General features: G+C 53.5%; 1 protein-coding gene across 1 annotated transcript in view; it reads left to right on the top strand.

Moving 5' to 3' along the window:
- The window catches only part of itpr1a (inositol 1,4,5-trisphosphate receptor, type 1a), a 72,695-nt gene that overhangs the window by 27,896 nt on the left and 28,518 nt on the right, over positions 1-16,281 (top strand). Inside the window, exons 25-41 of the mRNA XM_060069922.1 lie at positions 124-178; positions 442-607; positions 944-1,117; positions 1,403-1,477; positions 1,838-1,975; positions 2,065-2,190; positions 2,308-2,508; positions 3,009-3,260; positions 3,777-3,902; positions 3,993-4,121; positions 6,050-6,170; positions 7,396-7,580; positions 8,103-8,251; positions 9,068-9,179; positions 9,805-9,840; positions 13,172-13,219; positions 15,396-15,574. Coding sequence (XP_059925905.1) covers positions 124-178; positions 442-607; positions 944-1,117; positions 1,403-1,477; positions 1,838-1,975; positions 2,065-2,190; positions 2,308-2,508; positions 3,009-3,260; positions 3,777-3,902; positions 3,993-4,121; positions 6,050-6,170; positions 7,396-7,580; positions 8,103-8,251; positions 9,068-9,179; positions 9,805-9,840; positions 13,172-13,219; positions 15,396-15,574 — 2,272 coding nt within the window. The remainder of the gene's footprint in view (positions 1-123; positions 179-441; positions 608-943; positions 1,118-1,402; positions 1,478-1,837; positions 1,976-2,064; positions 2,191-2,307; positions 2,509-3,008; positions 3,261-3,776; positions 3,903-3,992; positions 4,122-6,049; positions 6,171-7,395; positions 7,581-8,102; positions 8,252-9,067; positions 9,180-9,804; positions 9,841-13,171; positions 13,220-15,395; positions 15,575-16,281) is intronic.

Genomic DNA, 16,281 nt, shown 5'->3' on the forward strand with positions numbered 1-16,281 from the left:
TAACTCTCACTACGTGGGGACAAAGTCAGAGTGATCACTAGTGACAGAGTGAGAGTGATCACTGAGACCCGTTGATCTGAAGCCCCTTGGGGTACTTATCTTTACGTGTCCCTCGTTTTTCAGGAGCGCTGGACTTCGAGCAGATAGAAGAGCAGGCTGAAGGGATCTTCGGAGGAAGGTAAGGACGACGTTCTACCTCAAACACCCACAAAAACTCTTGACTTAATGGACATTAGGGCCGGTTAGGCAATGATTCGGTTGTCGTGTGTGTGTGTGTGTGTGTGTGTGTGTGTGTGTGTGTGTGTGTGCGTGTGCGCGCGTGCGTGCGTGTGTGTGCATGCCTGTGTGTGTGTGTGTGTGTGTGTGCGCCTGTGTGTGCATGCCTGTGTGTGTGCGCCTGTGTGTGTGTGCGCCTGTGTGTGTGTGTGTGCGCCCCCCCAGTGAGGAGAACACCCCCCTAGACCTGGACGACCAGGGGGGCCGCACCTTCCTGCGGGTGCTGCTCCACCTCACTATGCACGACTACCCTCCGCTTGTGTCCCGCGCGCTCCACCTGCTCTTCAGGCACTTCAGCCAGCGGCAGGAGGTGCTGCAGGCCTTCAAGCAGGTCTGTGACCAACACATGGCTGCCTCGGTCATAAGCTTAGCTTGCGATGAATACATGAATGGCACAGTCATAAGTTTAGCTTCTGGTGAATACATGAATGGCTCGGTCATAGTCTTAGCTTGCGATGAATACATGAATGGCACAGTCATAAGTTTAGCTTCTGGTGAATACATGAATGGCTCGGTCATAGTCTTAGCTTGCGATGAATACATGAATGGCTCGGTCATAAGCTTGGCGTTCTTTGTGATGGAGACATGAATGGCTCGGTCATAAGCTTGGCGTTCTTTGTGATGGAGACATGAATGGCTCGGTCACTGGTGCCCCTCCCCCCCTCAGGTCCAGCTGCTGGTGACCAGCCAGGACGTGGAGAACTACAAGCAGATCAAGTCGGACCTGGACCAACTGCGCTCCATCGTGGAGAAGTCGGAGCTGTGGGTGTACAAGCGGCAGGGTCCGGACGAGGGTCTGGACGGGGGGGAGCTGCTGGCGAGCGAGTCCGACCACAAGAAGGTGGGGTGGGGGAGCTCCTGGGCTGGCTGATCGGGGTCCTGGTGGAGGTTGCCGGGGTCCTCTGGGCTCGAGCTGATCGCAAATATCTACACCCAGATTTTCAAAGATTTGACTATGAATATGATGTCCTTCGGCTTTGATAAAGTGATTACAGTAGGGTGTATTATTACGTTCATCTGAGGCACACACACTTGGTCATAATGTTATCCTTCCACGGTGTTTAATGGTGGCTTTGAGGTCCAGCGTTTCTTGTCTTCTAAAGCTGATGTGGTTGTTGGTCTGCAGGGGGAATCGGGCGCCTCAGAAAAACCAAAGAAACCAGAGACCACCAGCAGCTACAACTACAGGGTGGTGAAAGAGGTAAACAGATAATCCATCACACAGACACTCTGAGCTCTCCTCTCCCCCCTCTCCTCCCCTCACTCCTCTCCCCTCCTCTTCCCTCTCTCCTCTCCCTCTCTCCCCTCTCCTCTCCTCCCCTCTCTCCTACTCTTCTCCCCTCCTCTCCCTTCTCTTCTCCCCCCTCTCCTCCCCTCACTCCTCTCCCCTCCTCTTCCCTCTCTCCTCTCCCTCTCTCCCCTCTCCTTTCCTCCCCTCTCTCCTACTCTTCTCCCCTCCTCTCCCTTCTCCTCTCTCCCCTCTCCTCTCCTCTCCCCCTCTCTCACCTCTCTCCTCCCCTCCACCTCCTCTCCTAACGCAGTGTGTCCGCTGTGTCCTCAGATCCTGCTGCGTCTCAGCCGGCTCTGTGTTCAGGAGGGCCTGTCGGGCAGGAAGAGCAAGAAGCAGCAGCAGAGGCTGCTGAGGAACATGGGGGCCCACGCCGTGGTGCTGGAGCTGCTGCAGATCCCTTATGAGAAGGTGTGCCTCACTGGGAGTACTGGGAGGACTGGGAGACTGATCTCTGTGTGCTGGGAGTGACCTCTTGCCGCCGTTTGTCCTGAACCCAGGGGGAGGACGTCCGTATGCAGGACATCATGAGGCTCGCCCACCAGTTCCTGCAGAACTTCTGTGCGGGGAACCAGCAGAACCAAGCCCTGCTGCACAAGCACATCAACCTGTTCCTCAACCCAGGGGTGAGGGCCTGCTCTGATAGGCTGGGATGGGCCACCATGAGATGGAAGTCTCCTGTACAGTGGCATGTTTCTGAACCCCAAACCTTCCTAACCGTCTTCCCCTCCGTCGTGCTCCAGATCCTGGAGGCCATCACCATGCAGCACATCTTCATGAACAACTTCCAGCTGTGCAGCGAGATCAACGAGCGCGTGGTGCAGCACTTCGTCCACTGCATCGAGACGCACGGCCGCAACGTGCAGTACCTCAAGTTCCTGCAGACCATCGTCAAGGCGGAGAACAAGTTCATCAAGAAGTGCCAGGACATCGTCATGGCCGAGGTCTGACTCTGCACCCACCTCCCATCACCAGCCTCTCCCCCCTTCTCTGCACTCTCCCCCCCCAAACTCCGACCTCCACCCTTCTCTCCATCTTCCCCTCTTCTCCACCCTCACCCCTTCTCTCCAGTCTCCCCGCAACACCACCCGCCTCTCTTCTCTCCACACACCCACGATGACCGGGAGGTGTCTCCTAACCCAGTGGTCCTCAAACCTTTTCTACTAGTGTACCTCCTCTAGGATATTTTTTCAGCTGAGCACCCGCTTCACCAGCTCAAAACATTTTTGGTCTTTCTGGATGCGCTTTCTTTCTCTCAGATTCTCCTTGTTTTCAGATTTACGTTTCAACCACTTTCACATCACATTTTTTTTTAAATTTCCTTCTCTAGAAATTAAACTAGAATGTCAGAGTACTCCAAAGTACCGCTTAGGGTACGCGTACCCCCATTTGAGAACCACTGTCCTCACCGACTAAACCCTGATGTCTCCCGCCGTGTCCCCAGCTGGTGAACGCCGGCGAGGACGTACTGGTGTTCTACAACGACCGCGCCTCCTTCCAGACGCTGGTGCAGATGATGCGCTCGGAGCGGGACCGCATGGACCAGAACAGCGCGCTGATGTACCACATCCACCTGGTGGAGCTGCTGGCCGTCTGCACCGAGGGCAAGAACGTCTACACCGAGATCAAGTGCAACTCCCTGCTGCCGCTGGACGACATCGTACGCGTGGTCACGCACGAGGACTGCATCCCCGAGGTGCGCCCCCGACGCCTTGGCGTTTCCACGGGAACGGGGTTTAGTAATGGTGGGGGGTTGCAATGTGTGTGGGCTAGCTGATTAACTTATGTTCCTTCAGATTTAGAGCTTTTAGCAGTATTGGTCAGAAGAAAGATCTACAATATAGCGCTTTCGGTACAGTAAGGATGTTTGTAGTACCAAGTGCCAAGGACTGACAATCGCTAGGTTAACCCTTTCCCTGTATACAACAAAGAGATCTAGGTTAAGACGCTATTTAGATAAGAGGTACTATTTTTAAGTGCAAGGACGTACAACATACAATGAAAGTGTGTTCTTCAGATCCAAGTGTAGGAATATGAATGTGTAGGGTAAAGTTTCAGAATACTTTTGATACTTTATCGGTGTGAATTATATATGATTGTTTCTTCTGGACTATTTGAATTCATGTGTTCATGGAAACCCGTCTGAGCCCATCCTGATTGTGGCAGACTCAGACAGGAGCAGATCAGAGTTAACCACCTCGCTCCGCTCCAGGTGAAGATCGCCTACATCAACTTCCTGAACCACTGCTACGTGGACACGGAGGTGGAGATGAAGGAGATCTACACCTCCAACCACATGTGGAAGCTCTTCGAGAACTTCCTGGTGGATATCTGCAGGGTAAGGGCCCCCACACCCCGCCAGAGACCCCCGAAGGGAACCGGGTTCCGGAGCCTAACCCCCTGAGTCCTCTGCTCTCTCATTGGCCAGGTGTGCAACAACACCAGCGACCGGAAGCACGCCGACACGGCGCTGGAGCGCTACGTCACTGAGACGGTCATGAGCATCGTCACCACCTTCTTCAGCTCGCCCTTCTCTGACCAGAGCACCAGCCTGCAGGTAAACCCCCGCCCCCCCTCACCCTCATTGATGAGCACATGAAGGCACAAGGCTCTGGTTCACTGCTTCATCCCTCACCCTCGCGGACCCCCAGTTAACAGGTGGAAACATGAGGACTCTGTGGAGGGCTCGGTATTTCACTGAGTCATCCCTCGCCCTCACAGACACCGTGTTAGCAGGTGAACGCATGAGGATGGAAGGCTCTCTAGTTCACTGCGTCATCCCTCTCCCTCACTGACACCCAGGTTAACAGGTGAACACATGAGGGCAGAGGCTCAGTATTTCACTGTGTCATCCCTCACCCTGAAGGACCCCCAGGGTGACAGGTGAACACATGAGGGCAGAGGCTCAGTATTTCACTGTGTCATCCCTCACCCTGAAGGACCCCGAGGGTAACAGGTGAATACATGACGACAGAAGGCTCTGTACTTCTCTGTGTCATCCCAAATGGCCACCAATACTGGTTTCTCCTACTGATGAAGAAATGAAATGTTTGAAGCGATGCATGCCTGTGAGGAGTAGATGAACGTAGAACGTATTGTGAGGAATCATCCCCTCTCGTGAACTCTTATCTATTTCATGCGTGTCTCCATTCACTGCACTAAAACGTTACCACAGGACTAAACCCTTAACACGCAGTAAGTTAAGACATAGAGGCTGAGTCTGTGTCTTTAAGAGGCGTGAAGGTGGACGGTGGGGGGCCTGGGGGTAATCATGGGTAATGGAGGAGGTCAGGCAGATGGTAGATGGTTAGGAGTCACCCTGTCCTCTGGTGGGACCGTCTAACGTCCGGCTGCCCTCCCCTGCGTGACCACAGGGGGCGACCACACACTGGCACGCAGGTGTGCCGACTCACCAACGCTCTGAACCAGCAGCCACTCAGAGTGTGTGTGTTCGTGTGTGCGCGTGTGCGTGAGTGCGTGCGACGTGCGTGTGTCATCAGAACCGAATCCTCCTCGGCTGTTTATTTTTAGCGCCAAGTGCTTCTAAAAATACGCGTGCTTCTGAGAACCGTGTTTCCGATCAACCCGGCCGCCGGCGGAGGATCCTGGGGGGGGGCAGGGGAGGTGCTGCCGGTTTGATTTGCGTTCATTGGGCTGCCCCTCACGAGTCTGTGAAACGTTCCCGCACCCGTCATCAAGAGGCTTCCCCCTGGGGAGACACAGAAGCCTGTTGACCGAAGAAGGGTTCCGGTGCTCTCATCCGTTGGACATGGGAGCTCTGTCGTTCATACGGGAACACGCGGCTACGCAACGCAATGTGTCCCCTGCTCTTCACGAACATAAGAGCGGCTTATCGTCTCTCGCCTGAAAACGTTGTCGAGATGCCCTAAATAGAGCCTGCGCTGCATGATAACGATATGCGGCATACCTGAATACCTGGCTCTGTTCAGCCTGTTTCCTTACCGCCTATATCCTCTGCTGCAGGCCTCTCTGCTGGGGGAAATGATCAAGGTATATAATGTACGAGTGACCGTGAGTCTGGGTGTGGTTGGGTCCTCTATCTATACGCCTGTGGTCACAGGTTGGTGGATGCTTGGGGATTCATTCTGTCAGGGTAACAAAACGCACTCTATGCTGCACCATGGCTCCCTTCATAGCACTGTGTGTGTGTGTGTGTGTGTGTGTGTGTGTGTGTGTGTGTGTGTGTGTGTGTGTGTGTGTGTGTGTGTGTGTGTGTGTGTGTGTGTGTGTGTGTGTGTGTGTGTGTGTGTGTGTGTGTGTGAGAGAGTGTGTGTGTGTCTATGACTTAATGTGTGTGCGTGTGTGTGTCCACACATGGCTGTGTGTGTGCGGTGATGCCTACAGGTGCATGCTTGTGTCACATGCAGGTGATTTGATCAGGATTATGTCATGGTGTGTGCATCACCATCTCTTCCCCCGTCCTCCCCGTCGTCTCCCCCCTGTCCCCCCCCCCCTTCCCCCCAGACCCGGCAGCCGGTCTTCGTCCAGCTGCTGCAGGCGGTGTTCCGGGTCTACCACTGCCCCTGGCTCAGCCCGGTGCAGAAGGGCGCGGTGGAGGCCTGCATCAAGGTGCTCTCCGACGTCGGTGAGACGCTCCTCCGGCCTCCTCACACAACACCTCCTCACACAACACCTCCTCACACAACACCTCCTCACACAGCACCTCCTCACACAACACCTCCTCACACAACACCTCCTCACACAGCACCTCCTCACACAACACCTCCTCACACAACACCTCCTCACACAACACCTCCTCACACAACACCTCCTCACACAACACCTCCTCACACAACACCTCCTCACACAACACCTCCTCACACAGCACCTCCTCACGCAACACCTCCTCACGCAACACCTCCTCACACAACACCTCCTCACACAACACCTCCTCACACAACACCTCCTCACACAACACCTCCTCACACAACACCTCCTCGCACAACACCTCCTCGCACAACACCTCCTCGCACAACACCTCCTCACACAACACCTCCTCACACAACACCTCCTCACACAACACCTCCTCACACAACACCTCCTCACACAACACCTCCTCACACAGCACCTCCTCACACAGCACCTCCTCACACAACACCTCCTCCTGTTAGCTGCGGTTTGCTAACTGAAGCTAACTCCTCTGGCCTCCTCACCCCTTACACTTCCTCCTCCTGTTAGCTGCTCTTGGCTAACTGAAGCTAACTCCTCTGGCCTCCTCACCCCTTACACTTCCTCCTCCTGTTAGCTACTTCTGGATAACTGAAGCTAACTCCTCTGGCATCCTTACCCCTTACACTTCCTCCTCCTGTTAGCTGCTCTTGGCTAACTGAAGCTAGCTCCTCTGGCCTCCTCACCCCTTACCCTTCCTCCTCCTGTTAGCTACTTCTGGATAACTGAAGCAAACAGCAGCTTACTACCCCTTTAAATACCGTCAAAGAAGCACTGAACACAAAATCCTTATCAAATCTATTTCACCGTGGTCTTTGGTCTTCTATCATTTATTTGAGTTCCAACTAGGCGGGGGTTGATGTTGATAGCCGTGTCCAAGAGAGGGTTTAGCTTCTCTGGACCCTTAACGTATTACACCAGAGTGTGTTCTTCAAGACCCTTAAAGTACAAAGTCCCGGTGTGTTGGGCATTTCATACACAACATCGCTCATAAAAACCAGCTGTTGTCATGCTCAAAACATAGCGCATGTATATCCTCGGTAATAACAATACGAGCGTCAGAAAGCGTGTGAATCAACATGTCGGTGCTCCTAGAGACACGTGTCTGAGTCAGTGTGTCCGTTGTGCTGTGTCCCTGGCAGCCAAGGGCCGGGCCATCGCCATCCCCGTGGACCTGGACAACCAGGTGAACAACCTGTTTGTGAAGTCCAACAACATCGTGCAGAAGACGGCCATGAGCTGGAGGCTGTCGGCCCGCAACGCCGCGAGGAGGGACTCGGTAGTGACCGCCTCCCGCGACTACCGGAACATCATCGAGAGGCTGCAGGTGAGGGGGGGGGGGGGGGGGGGGGGGGGGGAGAGAATGTGTGTGTGTGTGTGTGTGTGTGTGTGTGTGTGTGTGTGTGTGTGTGTGTGTGTGTGTGTGTGTGTGTGTGTGTGTGTGTGTGGGAGAGGGGGGGATGTGTGTGTGATGGGGGGGGGGGGTGATGTTTACCGGTATGTGAGTGTGGGTGTGTGTGTCAGTGTTTGTGTGCTTTTTCTACCGGTGTTTGTGTGTGTGTTTTTTAGCTGTGTGTGCGTTGTTTACCTGCGTGTGTGTGTTGTTTACCTGTGTGTGTGTGTGTGTGTGTGTGTGTGTTGTTTATCTGTGTGTCTGTGTTGTTTACCTGTGTGTGTGTGTGTGCGTTGTTTACCTGTGTGTGCGACTGTGTGTGCGTTGTTTACCTGTGTGTGTGTGTGTGTGTGTGTGTGTGTGTGTGTGTGTGTGTGCGCGCGCGTTGTTTACCTGTGTGTGTGTGTGTGTGTGTGTGTGTGTGTGTGTGTGCGTTGTTCACCCGTGTGTCTCCAGGACATCGTGTCTGCTCTGGAGGACAGGCTCCGCCCCCTGGTGCAGGCGGAGCTCTCGGTCCTCGTGGACGTCCTCCACCGCCCCGAGCTGCTCTTCCCCGAGAACACCGACTCACGCAGGAAGTGCGAGAGCGGGGGCTTCATCTGCAAGTAAGGGTCCCCCCTCCCGGGTTCAACCAGGCACTTCATTCATCTGATATGAATCTCATTACGCCTCCATGAGTCTGTAAATGATAATGTGAGGTAATGGATGGTCATGATGGTAACATGTTGATGGGAGGTAATGGTATAATGATGGTAACATGTTGATGGGAGGTTATGGTTGATAATGGATGGTAATGCTGGTAACATGTTGATGGGAGGTAATGGTTGATAATGGATGGTAATGCTGGTAACATGTTGATGGGAGGTAATGGTATAATGATGGTAACATGTTGATAGGAGGTTATGGTTGATAATGATGGTAACATGTTGATGGGAGGTTATGGTTGATAATGGATGGTAATGCTGGTAACATGTTGATAGGAGGTTATGGTTGATAATGGATGGTAATGATGGTAACATGTTGATGGTTGGTAATCGATGGTAATGAATGATAATGGGTGGAAATGATGGAGACATATTCTGACGGGGGAACTGGTGGTAATAAATGGTAACGGGTAATAATGTACGGTAATGGATGGTAACCAAGGTAACGACGTCATAGTGGTAATGTACCGTAATAAATGGTCATATTAATAATGAATGGTCATAGAGGTTATGTATGGTAATGAATGGTAATGGTGGTAACGAGTGTTAATGTACGGTAATGTACAGTAATGAATACTAATAGTGATATTCGTACAGTAATATACGGCAATGAATGGTAGTGTAATTAATGAATGATGGTAGTGGTAATGTACAGCAGTGTTTGTAATGCATGGTAATGTGCGGTAACGTACGGTAATGCGAGTGAACGGTCCGCAGGCTGATCAAGCACACCAAGCAGCTGCTGGAGGAGAACGAGGAGCGCCTCTGCATCAAGGTCCTCCAGACGCTGAGGGAGATGATGACCAAAGACCGCGGCTACGGAGAGAAGGTAGGGGAGGAGGCCCTGATGGAGCTGCTCCACCCGCCACAGGGTGGAGGAGGAGGCCCTGATTGAGCCGCTGAACATCAACCCTGGTCCTGATGATGCGCTGCAGAGCGCTGGTCACCTCAGACACTGACCCTCATGACCCGCGATGGAGGGAGGTCCTTCCTCGCGCAGCCCCTGGGTCAGACCAGAGGTCAGAGGTCATCCGCCTCCTCCGGGGTCGTGACCCCCCTCGGCCGGTCGTGACTCGTGACTTTGTGACGTGTAGCGCCGTGCGTTAAAGCGGCCCAATGGCTCAGCGTCGTACACGGCCGACATTGCAAAAAAAATCATAATAATAATTTCGGGGATCCCCTGTTGAAGATCTGTGTTGTCGGACAACAACACCCTAAGTTGTTGTCTCTGCAGCGCGTTAGGACCTGCAGCCTCGCGGCGCTGCGACCTGTTAGCTGCGAGCTGTTAGCTGCGACCTGTTAGCTGCGACCTGTTAGCTGCGACCTGTTAGCTGCGAGCTGTTAGCTGCGAGCTGTTAGCTGCGAGCTGTTAGCTGCGAGCTGTTAGCCGTGATGTTGTCCTCTGCTGATGCCTCCTGTCTGCCCCTAACGCCTCACCCTCTGCTCTCTTTCAGCTCAGGGCCTTTGATGATGAGATGGATGTGCCCAAGGTTGTCTTAACTTTATACCACGCCCGTGCCTCTCTCTCTCTCTCTCTCTCTCTCTGTCTGTCTCCGTCTCTGCCTCTTTCTTTGACTTTCTCTCTCTGCCTTCCTTCTTGCTCTCTCTCTCTCTCTCTCTCTCTCTCTCTCTCTCTCTCTCTCTCTCTCTCTCTCTCTCTCTCTCTCTCTCTCTCTCTCTCCTCTCTCTCTCTCTCTCTCTCTCTCTCTCTCTCTCTCTCTCACTGTGTGTGTCATTTTCTCTCTCAGCTTCCGCCGTTAATGTCTGTGTCTTGCTAGAAGTAGTTCTGAAAACAGTGGATTTGTAGCATCGTTAGCATCATTAGCATCTGTAGCCTTGTTAGCATCTGTGTGTTTTTGGTGATCTGGCACATCTGACATAATCTGTGTATGGTTGGTTTAGCCTTTTAGATACACTCCACCTACATATATGCACACATATACCAACACTGTGGATATATATATATACATGGAAGATGAGTGGGATGTTCTCAGCACGGTCTCTCCATGGTGGTGTCACTGTCTCTCCATGGGGGTGTCAGGGTCCCTGGTTGGTCTTCCCCAACACGTTCACACTCTTCTCCTGAAGGCTGTCTCTGTATTTCTGATGCGTTTCTGTCGGCCGCCAGTAGGGGGCACTGTGACGATGTGGACGGTTCAGCGATGGTTGCTGTGTGCGTGCGCGTGTGTTTATGAATGTGAGACGCGGTGGCAGGCGGCGAGGCTGTCCTAGTTTTCTTGTGCTTGTGAGCGGCACGATTCCTGGAGCCCTGCCAGCCCAGGCTGAGGTTACATAAGATCCAAGGTTTTTATTTTTTCCTGGAACTAAGCCCCTGCATCGATGTGTGACCTTCAGCAGTAATTGCCAATAAAAGTGTAGAGAAGCTGTTTACCCAGAGAGACGTGTGTGTCCGTGTGTGTGTCTGTGTAAGTGTGTGTTTAGGTGGTTTGTGTCCGTGTGTCTGTCTGTATATTTGTGTGTGTGTGTGTGTATGTTTGCGTACGAGCGTGACTGTGGTGTGCCAGTGTGTGTGAAGCGTGCATGTGTGTGGGCGCCTCTGTGTGCATGGATGCCTCTGTGTGTGTGTGTGTGTGTGTGTGTGTGTGTCTGTGCGTGCCTGGGTGCATGGATGTCAGTGTGTGTGTGTGTGTGTAGAGGAGGTGCAGAGAGCTGGACAGCAGCGCTCCTGTGCAGACCTGCCCTGGGCTCGCTGCTCTCCCCCTCGCGTGTCCCCCTCGCGTGTTGGGTGCATGGATGTCAGTGTGTCCGCGTGTGTGTGTGTTCCTGTGTGTGTGTGTGTAGAGGAGGTGCTGAGAGCTGGACAGCAGCGCTCCTGTGCAGACCTGCCCTGGGCTCGCTGCTCTCCCCCTCGCGTGTTGAGAGAAGCCCCCCCCCCCCCCCCCTCTGTCATGGAGCTGTCACGGAGGCTTGTTGTTTCGGGTCCACATTGAAGTCATGATGTCACCCCTTTTGTAACACCTTTTTTTTTTCGGCGCTTCCTCTTCCATTCACACCTTCGCCTCGCACCCGTCACCCCGTCCGTGGTGACGGGGGTGACGTGTCGCTGCCTCTCCTGACCGGTGAGAACCCGTTCATAGAGGCGGCGGCGGCGGCGGCGGGGGGGGGGGGGCGGCGGCACGGCGCTATCACTGAGGAGCACGGGGCTCACGGTCAGAGAGCGGCCATGTTTCCACGGGAGGACGCAGGGCAGCCAGAGAAGCGTCTGTGAGGTGTTGGGGGAGGCGTGCGAACCTGAGCAGGCAGCCAGGGAAACAGACGTAAACAGGCCAGAGTGTGGGCCGGAACAAAGCGCCTGCGTGTTTGTCTGAGAATGCTTTCTGAATGATCAGGGGTTTGCCGCAGGGAAACTCCTGTGTGTGTGTGTGTGTGTGTGTGTGTGTGTGTGTGTGTGTGTGTGTGTGTGTGTGTGTGTGTGTGTGTGTGTGTGTGTGTGTGTGTGTGTGTGTGTGTGTGTGTGTGTCAGTCATCTGTGTCCTCATGATGCTGCTGTCTGCGAGACACACACACACACAAAGAGACACACACGCCAACCATTCCTGTGAAGTCATTGATTAGACCAGAGCAGGGTGGGATAGGGTTTGCGTTGGAGCTGACGTGTGTTGTGTTTCTGATGGGAGCTGGTTGTGTTGGAGGTGATGGTGTGTTGTGTTTCTGACGGGAGCTGGTTGTGTTGGAGGTGATGGTGTGTTGTGTTTCTGACGGGAGCTGGTTGTGTTGGAGGTGACGGTGTGTTGTGTTTCTGATGGAGCTGGTTGTGTTGGAGGTGATGGTGTGTTGTGTTTCTGATGGGAGCTGGTTGTGTTGGAGGTGATGGTGTGTTGTGTTTCTGATGGGAGCTGGTTGTGTTGGAGGTGATGGTGTGTTGTTGTTTTCTGACGGGGTTGGGGTGGAGGTGACGATGTGTTGTGTTTGTCGTGTTTAGTCCCAACGTTCTCTTCCTCCGTGCCCCGGCTCTCCTCTCGTCACTCTCTCCGTGTTTGGGGACAGACAGACGGTCCAAGTCTCTGGTTTAGCGGACGGGTTCTGGATGTATTTATTCGAATCCTTTTTTTTGATAGAGCCCCTGCAGTCCTCTCTCGCTGCCCCCCTGCTTGGCTCTCTGTCCTCGTTTGTTTGCAGAGTCGTCGTTCAGCACAACCCTCTTTTGGTTTCCGTCGACCCCATTTAGCCGCGCGCTACAACGTCTCGTACCGCCAACCGTGGGAGGTAGAGGGGAACGGGGGAACAGGGCAGTCTGTTCCTCGACCGCGTACCGACGCACCGCGCGCCAACAAGACAAACACCGCAGAGAACATAACACAGCAGAGAACACAACACAACAGAGAAACCAAACACAACACAGCCGAGAACACAGCACAACAGAGAACACACAACGACAGATAACACAACACCTCAGAGAACACAACACAACAGAGAACACAACACAACAGAGAAACCGAACACAACACAGCCGAGAACACAACACAACAGAGAACCAAAACAATTCGTCACTTTTTCGAGTGTGGGAACCGACTTCACTGCGCTCATAATAACCACCACCGCACCTCACCTTCCTCCAATGGACCCCACCACCCTACGGATCATGAGCACGGCTGCACCACCCAAACACCACCCAAACACCACCCACCACGGCCCTCTGCATGCTCACTCACTCACACACCGGTGCTGTCACCGACCTGCCTGTCACTCATCCCTTCTCCACAGCCGTTCCACCTCCTATCGCATGATCAACTAACCCTGTTTGTGTTCTGCTGTCTGCTCTGCTGACTCACCCCCACCTCCACCCACTGCACCACCCAGGAGCTGGATCAGAACCAGCCTGAGAAGATTGTGGAGGACCAGAAGAGGGTAGGTACTTCAGGCATCACTGCGCCCTGCGGACACGCCCGCTTATTAGAGTTCCTAAAACACGCTTGAGTTAAGTTCATACAACACGCTTAAGCTAAGTTCATACAAAACACACTTCATTAAGGTGCACACGACAAGCTTAAGTTAAGTTGATACAACACGTTAAGTAAAGTTCACACAACACTCTTAAGTTAATTTCACACAACACACTTAAGTTAAATTCATGCAACACGCTTAAGTTAAGTTCATACAAAACGCTTAAGATAAATTCATGCAACACCCTTAATTATAAGTTCATGCAACACGCCTTATTAAGGTTCATAGATCACACTTAAGGTAAGATGCACTTTACACACATGAAAAACAACAAAAACAAATCAGTTCTAAAGATATGTAGATGGCCGATACGTCTCGTATTTGGTTTGTTAAATATAGTTTAGAGTTAGAATGAGAAGTAATGGGGCTCCAAGGTCCGCTGTGTGTGCTGAAGAGTAGAGAAGGTGGAGCATCACTCAATGTTTTGCTGTCTAGGCTGCTCCTTGAATAATGGCAGAGCCACGGATCATTCTAACACCGTCCCTTATGGGACCTGATGGTTGAAGTGGGAGAACGTAACGTTAATATGGATGTACTGAACACAGCATATTTTAGGGAGAAGGCGTCTGAGGAATCCGGGTTGGGAAGGCGTGAGTTACATGTCACACGTTTTACCATCCACAGACGTTCGCCTGAAGAGGATGGGACCGGTTTAATCTGGGGCCAAAAAGACTGAGTTGTATCTCAAACTGAACATGTTACTCCGTCGTAGAACGCTGTGTTACACACTCAATATTGCAAACTGCCTCGGGTTAGTTTAGACTTCAGAGATGTGTTAAAGGTGACATATTATGCCACCAGGTTTGAGTGTGATGAGCCGTTAAAAGCCACTCACACCTGGTGGTATAATACGTCACCTTTAAAGTATGTGAGAAACATGATAACGCGTGCATGTTCATGTCAGTCATGCAGTGTTTTACACTTGCAAACATCGAAGGCTTAATTCAATCTTTAATGGTTAGTAGGATTTAGATTCAGACTGTGTAGCATAGTGATGGGTTAGTAAGTGGCGTTCATTGAAGACCTAGTGTAGTTAAAGCGAGCTACAACACGGTCCCTATAGCTGAACCCCAGCACTGCGCAGACGGTGAGTCAGGTCGTTATCTAAGACTCCTGCTTTCTTTCATTTCCTGTGAATGTACGCTGGTGTTCCTGCTAATAGACGGCGGGGTGGGCATCGCTCGCGTCCCTCCAGAGAGAAGCCCACGTGGACGTCTTAATATAGAACCAGTGCTTATGTGAACACACACACACACACACACACACACACACACACACACACACACACACACACACACACACACACACACACACACACACACACACACACACACACACACACACACCTCTTCTTTTCTCCCTTCCTCTTGTTTCCCTATGGATGGTCTGTCAGGTAGCTGTGGGCCATCGTTGCCATGCCGACGGTTAAGTCGTGCTCTGGGGCCCGTGGTTACGGGGATGAGTCACGCCGTGGGTGGGGTTGGGTTGGCCCCACAGGTCGTCTTGTCTGAACACCAGAACCCGTAGGAGGAGGACGCGGGCAGTAGTGATGGAGATGGTGGCGGGGGTGCTACTACGTCTGTCTGCGACAGAACACTCCCCGAGTCCAGCTTGAGTCTCATCAAAGCTCCTTCGGTTTTATAGGAGTGTGGACGGTGTACTTTGGATATAGCGTGACTCTCGTAAAGCATGATGCGTCCAAAGTACACCGTCCACACTTCTATAAAACCTAAGGAGCCTTGATGAGACTCAAGCTGGGCTTGAGTCTCATCAAGGCTCCTTAGGTTTTATAGAAGTGTGGTCGGTGCACTTTGGTTTTATGGAAGCGTCGACGGTGTTCTTTGGGTGCAGCGTGAGGCTCGTAAAGCATTGCGTGCGTGGTGCATACTGTGTTAGCCCTGCTGGTCTGAGGTCTGCCCTGTTGTCCACCTCTGACACTGTCACAATGTGAACCCCATATCTCCCATCAAGGGGGGGAGACCCCCCAGATCTTGAACGTCCCCGGTTTCCCCCAGCAGGTGTTTCTGCGTGCGTCGCCACGTCGCGCCACTAAAGGTTTCCGTTTCCTTCCCCGTTGCAGGGCGAGGCGCTGAGGCAGATCCTGGTGAACCGTTACTATGGCAACTTCCACCGCAGTGGGGCCCGCCGAGACAGCCTGACGGTGTACAGCCCAGGGGCCCTCAGCCCCACGGGGGCCGGCAAGAGCCAATCAGGTGGGGCGGCATGTGTGATGTCACGTATTTTAACGACCAGGGGTTTGTAAGTCGTGAATGATGATGTGTGTGTGTGTGTGTGTGTTCTTGTTATCCTATCGGTGGACAGGCTGTGTTCTCTCTGTTCTGTGGAGTTATGCTACGCACGCACGCACGCACGCACGCACGCACGCACGCACGCACGCACGCACGCACGCACGCACGCACGCACGCACGCACGCACGCACGCACGCACGCACGCACGCACGCACGCACGCACGCACGCACGCACGCACGCACGCACGCACGCACGCACGCACGCACGCACGCACGCACGCACGCACGCACGCACGCACGCACGCACGCACGCACGCACGCACGCACGCACGCACGCACGCACGCACGCGCGCGCGCGCGCGCAGCGCGCACACACACACACACACACACACACACACACACACACACACACACACACACACACACACAGCCACAGCCCCACCGGTTTGGACGGCTCTTGTCCTGGGCCAGTGTTGGTGGGTGGGGGGGGGGGAGGTGGGGGGGGGGCTGGTGTTGTGGGGGACGTGGGGACACAGTCGCCCGCCCAAAACAAGTCCGGTATGTTGTGGAGCTGGGCCTACAGCCAGGAGCTCAGAGTCCAGCCCGGTCTTACCTCAGGAAGGTTGTGCGACGTTTGTGTTTTTTGTTGTGGAGCGGCGTTGTGCGTACGGCCCTGGCCTCTGCATCAGGGCCACCGCCGCCACTGACCGCCTCCAC

Source organism: Gadus macrocephalus, chromosome 13 (genome assembly GCF_031168955.1).
Source record: "Gadus macrocephalus chromosome 13, ASM3116895v1".
In the NCBI taxonomy this organism is placed as follows: domain Eukaryota; kingdom Metazoa; phylum Chordata; class Actinopteri; order Gadiformes; family Gadidae; genus Gadus; species Gadus macrocephalus.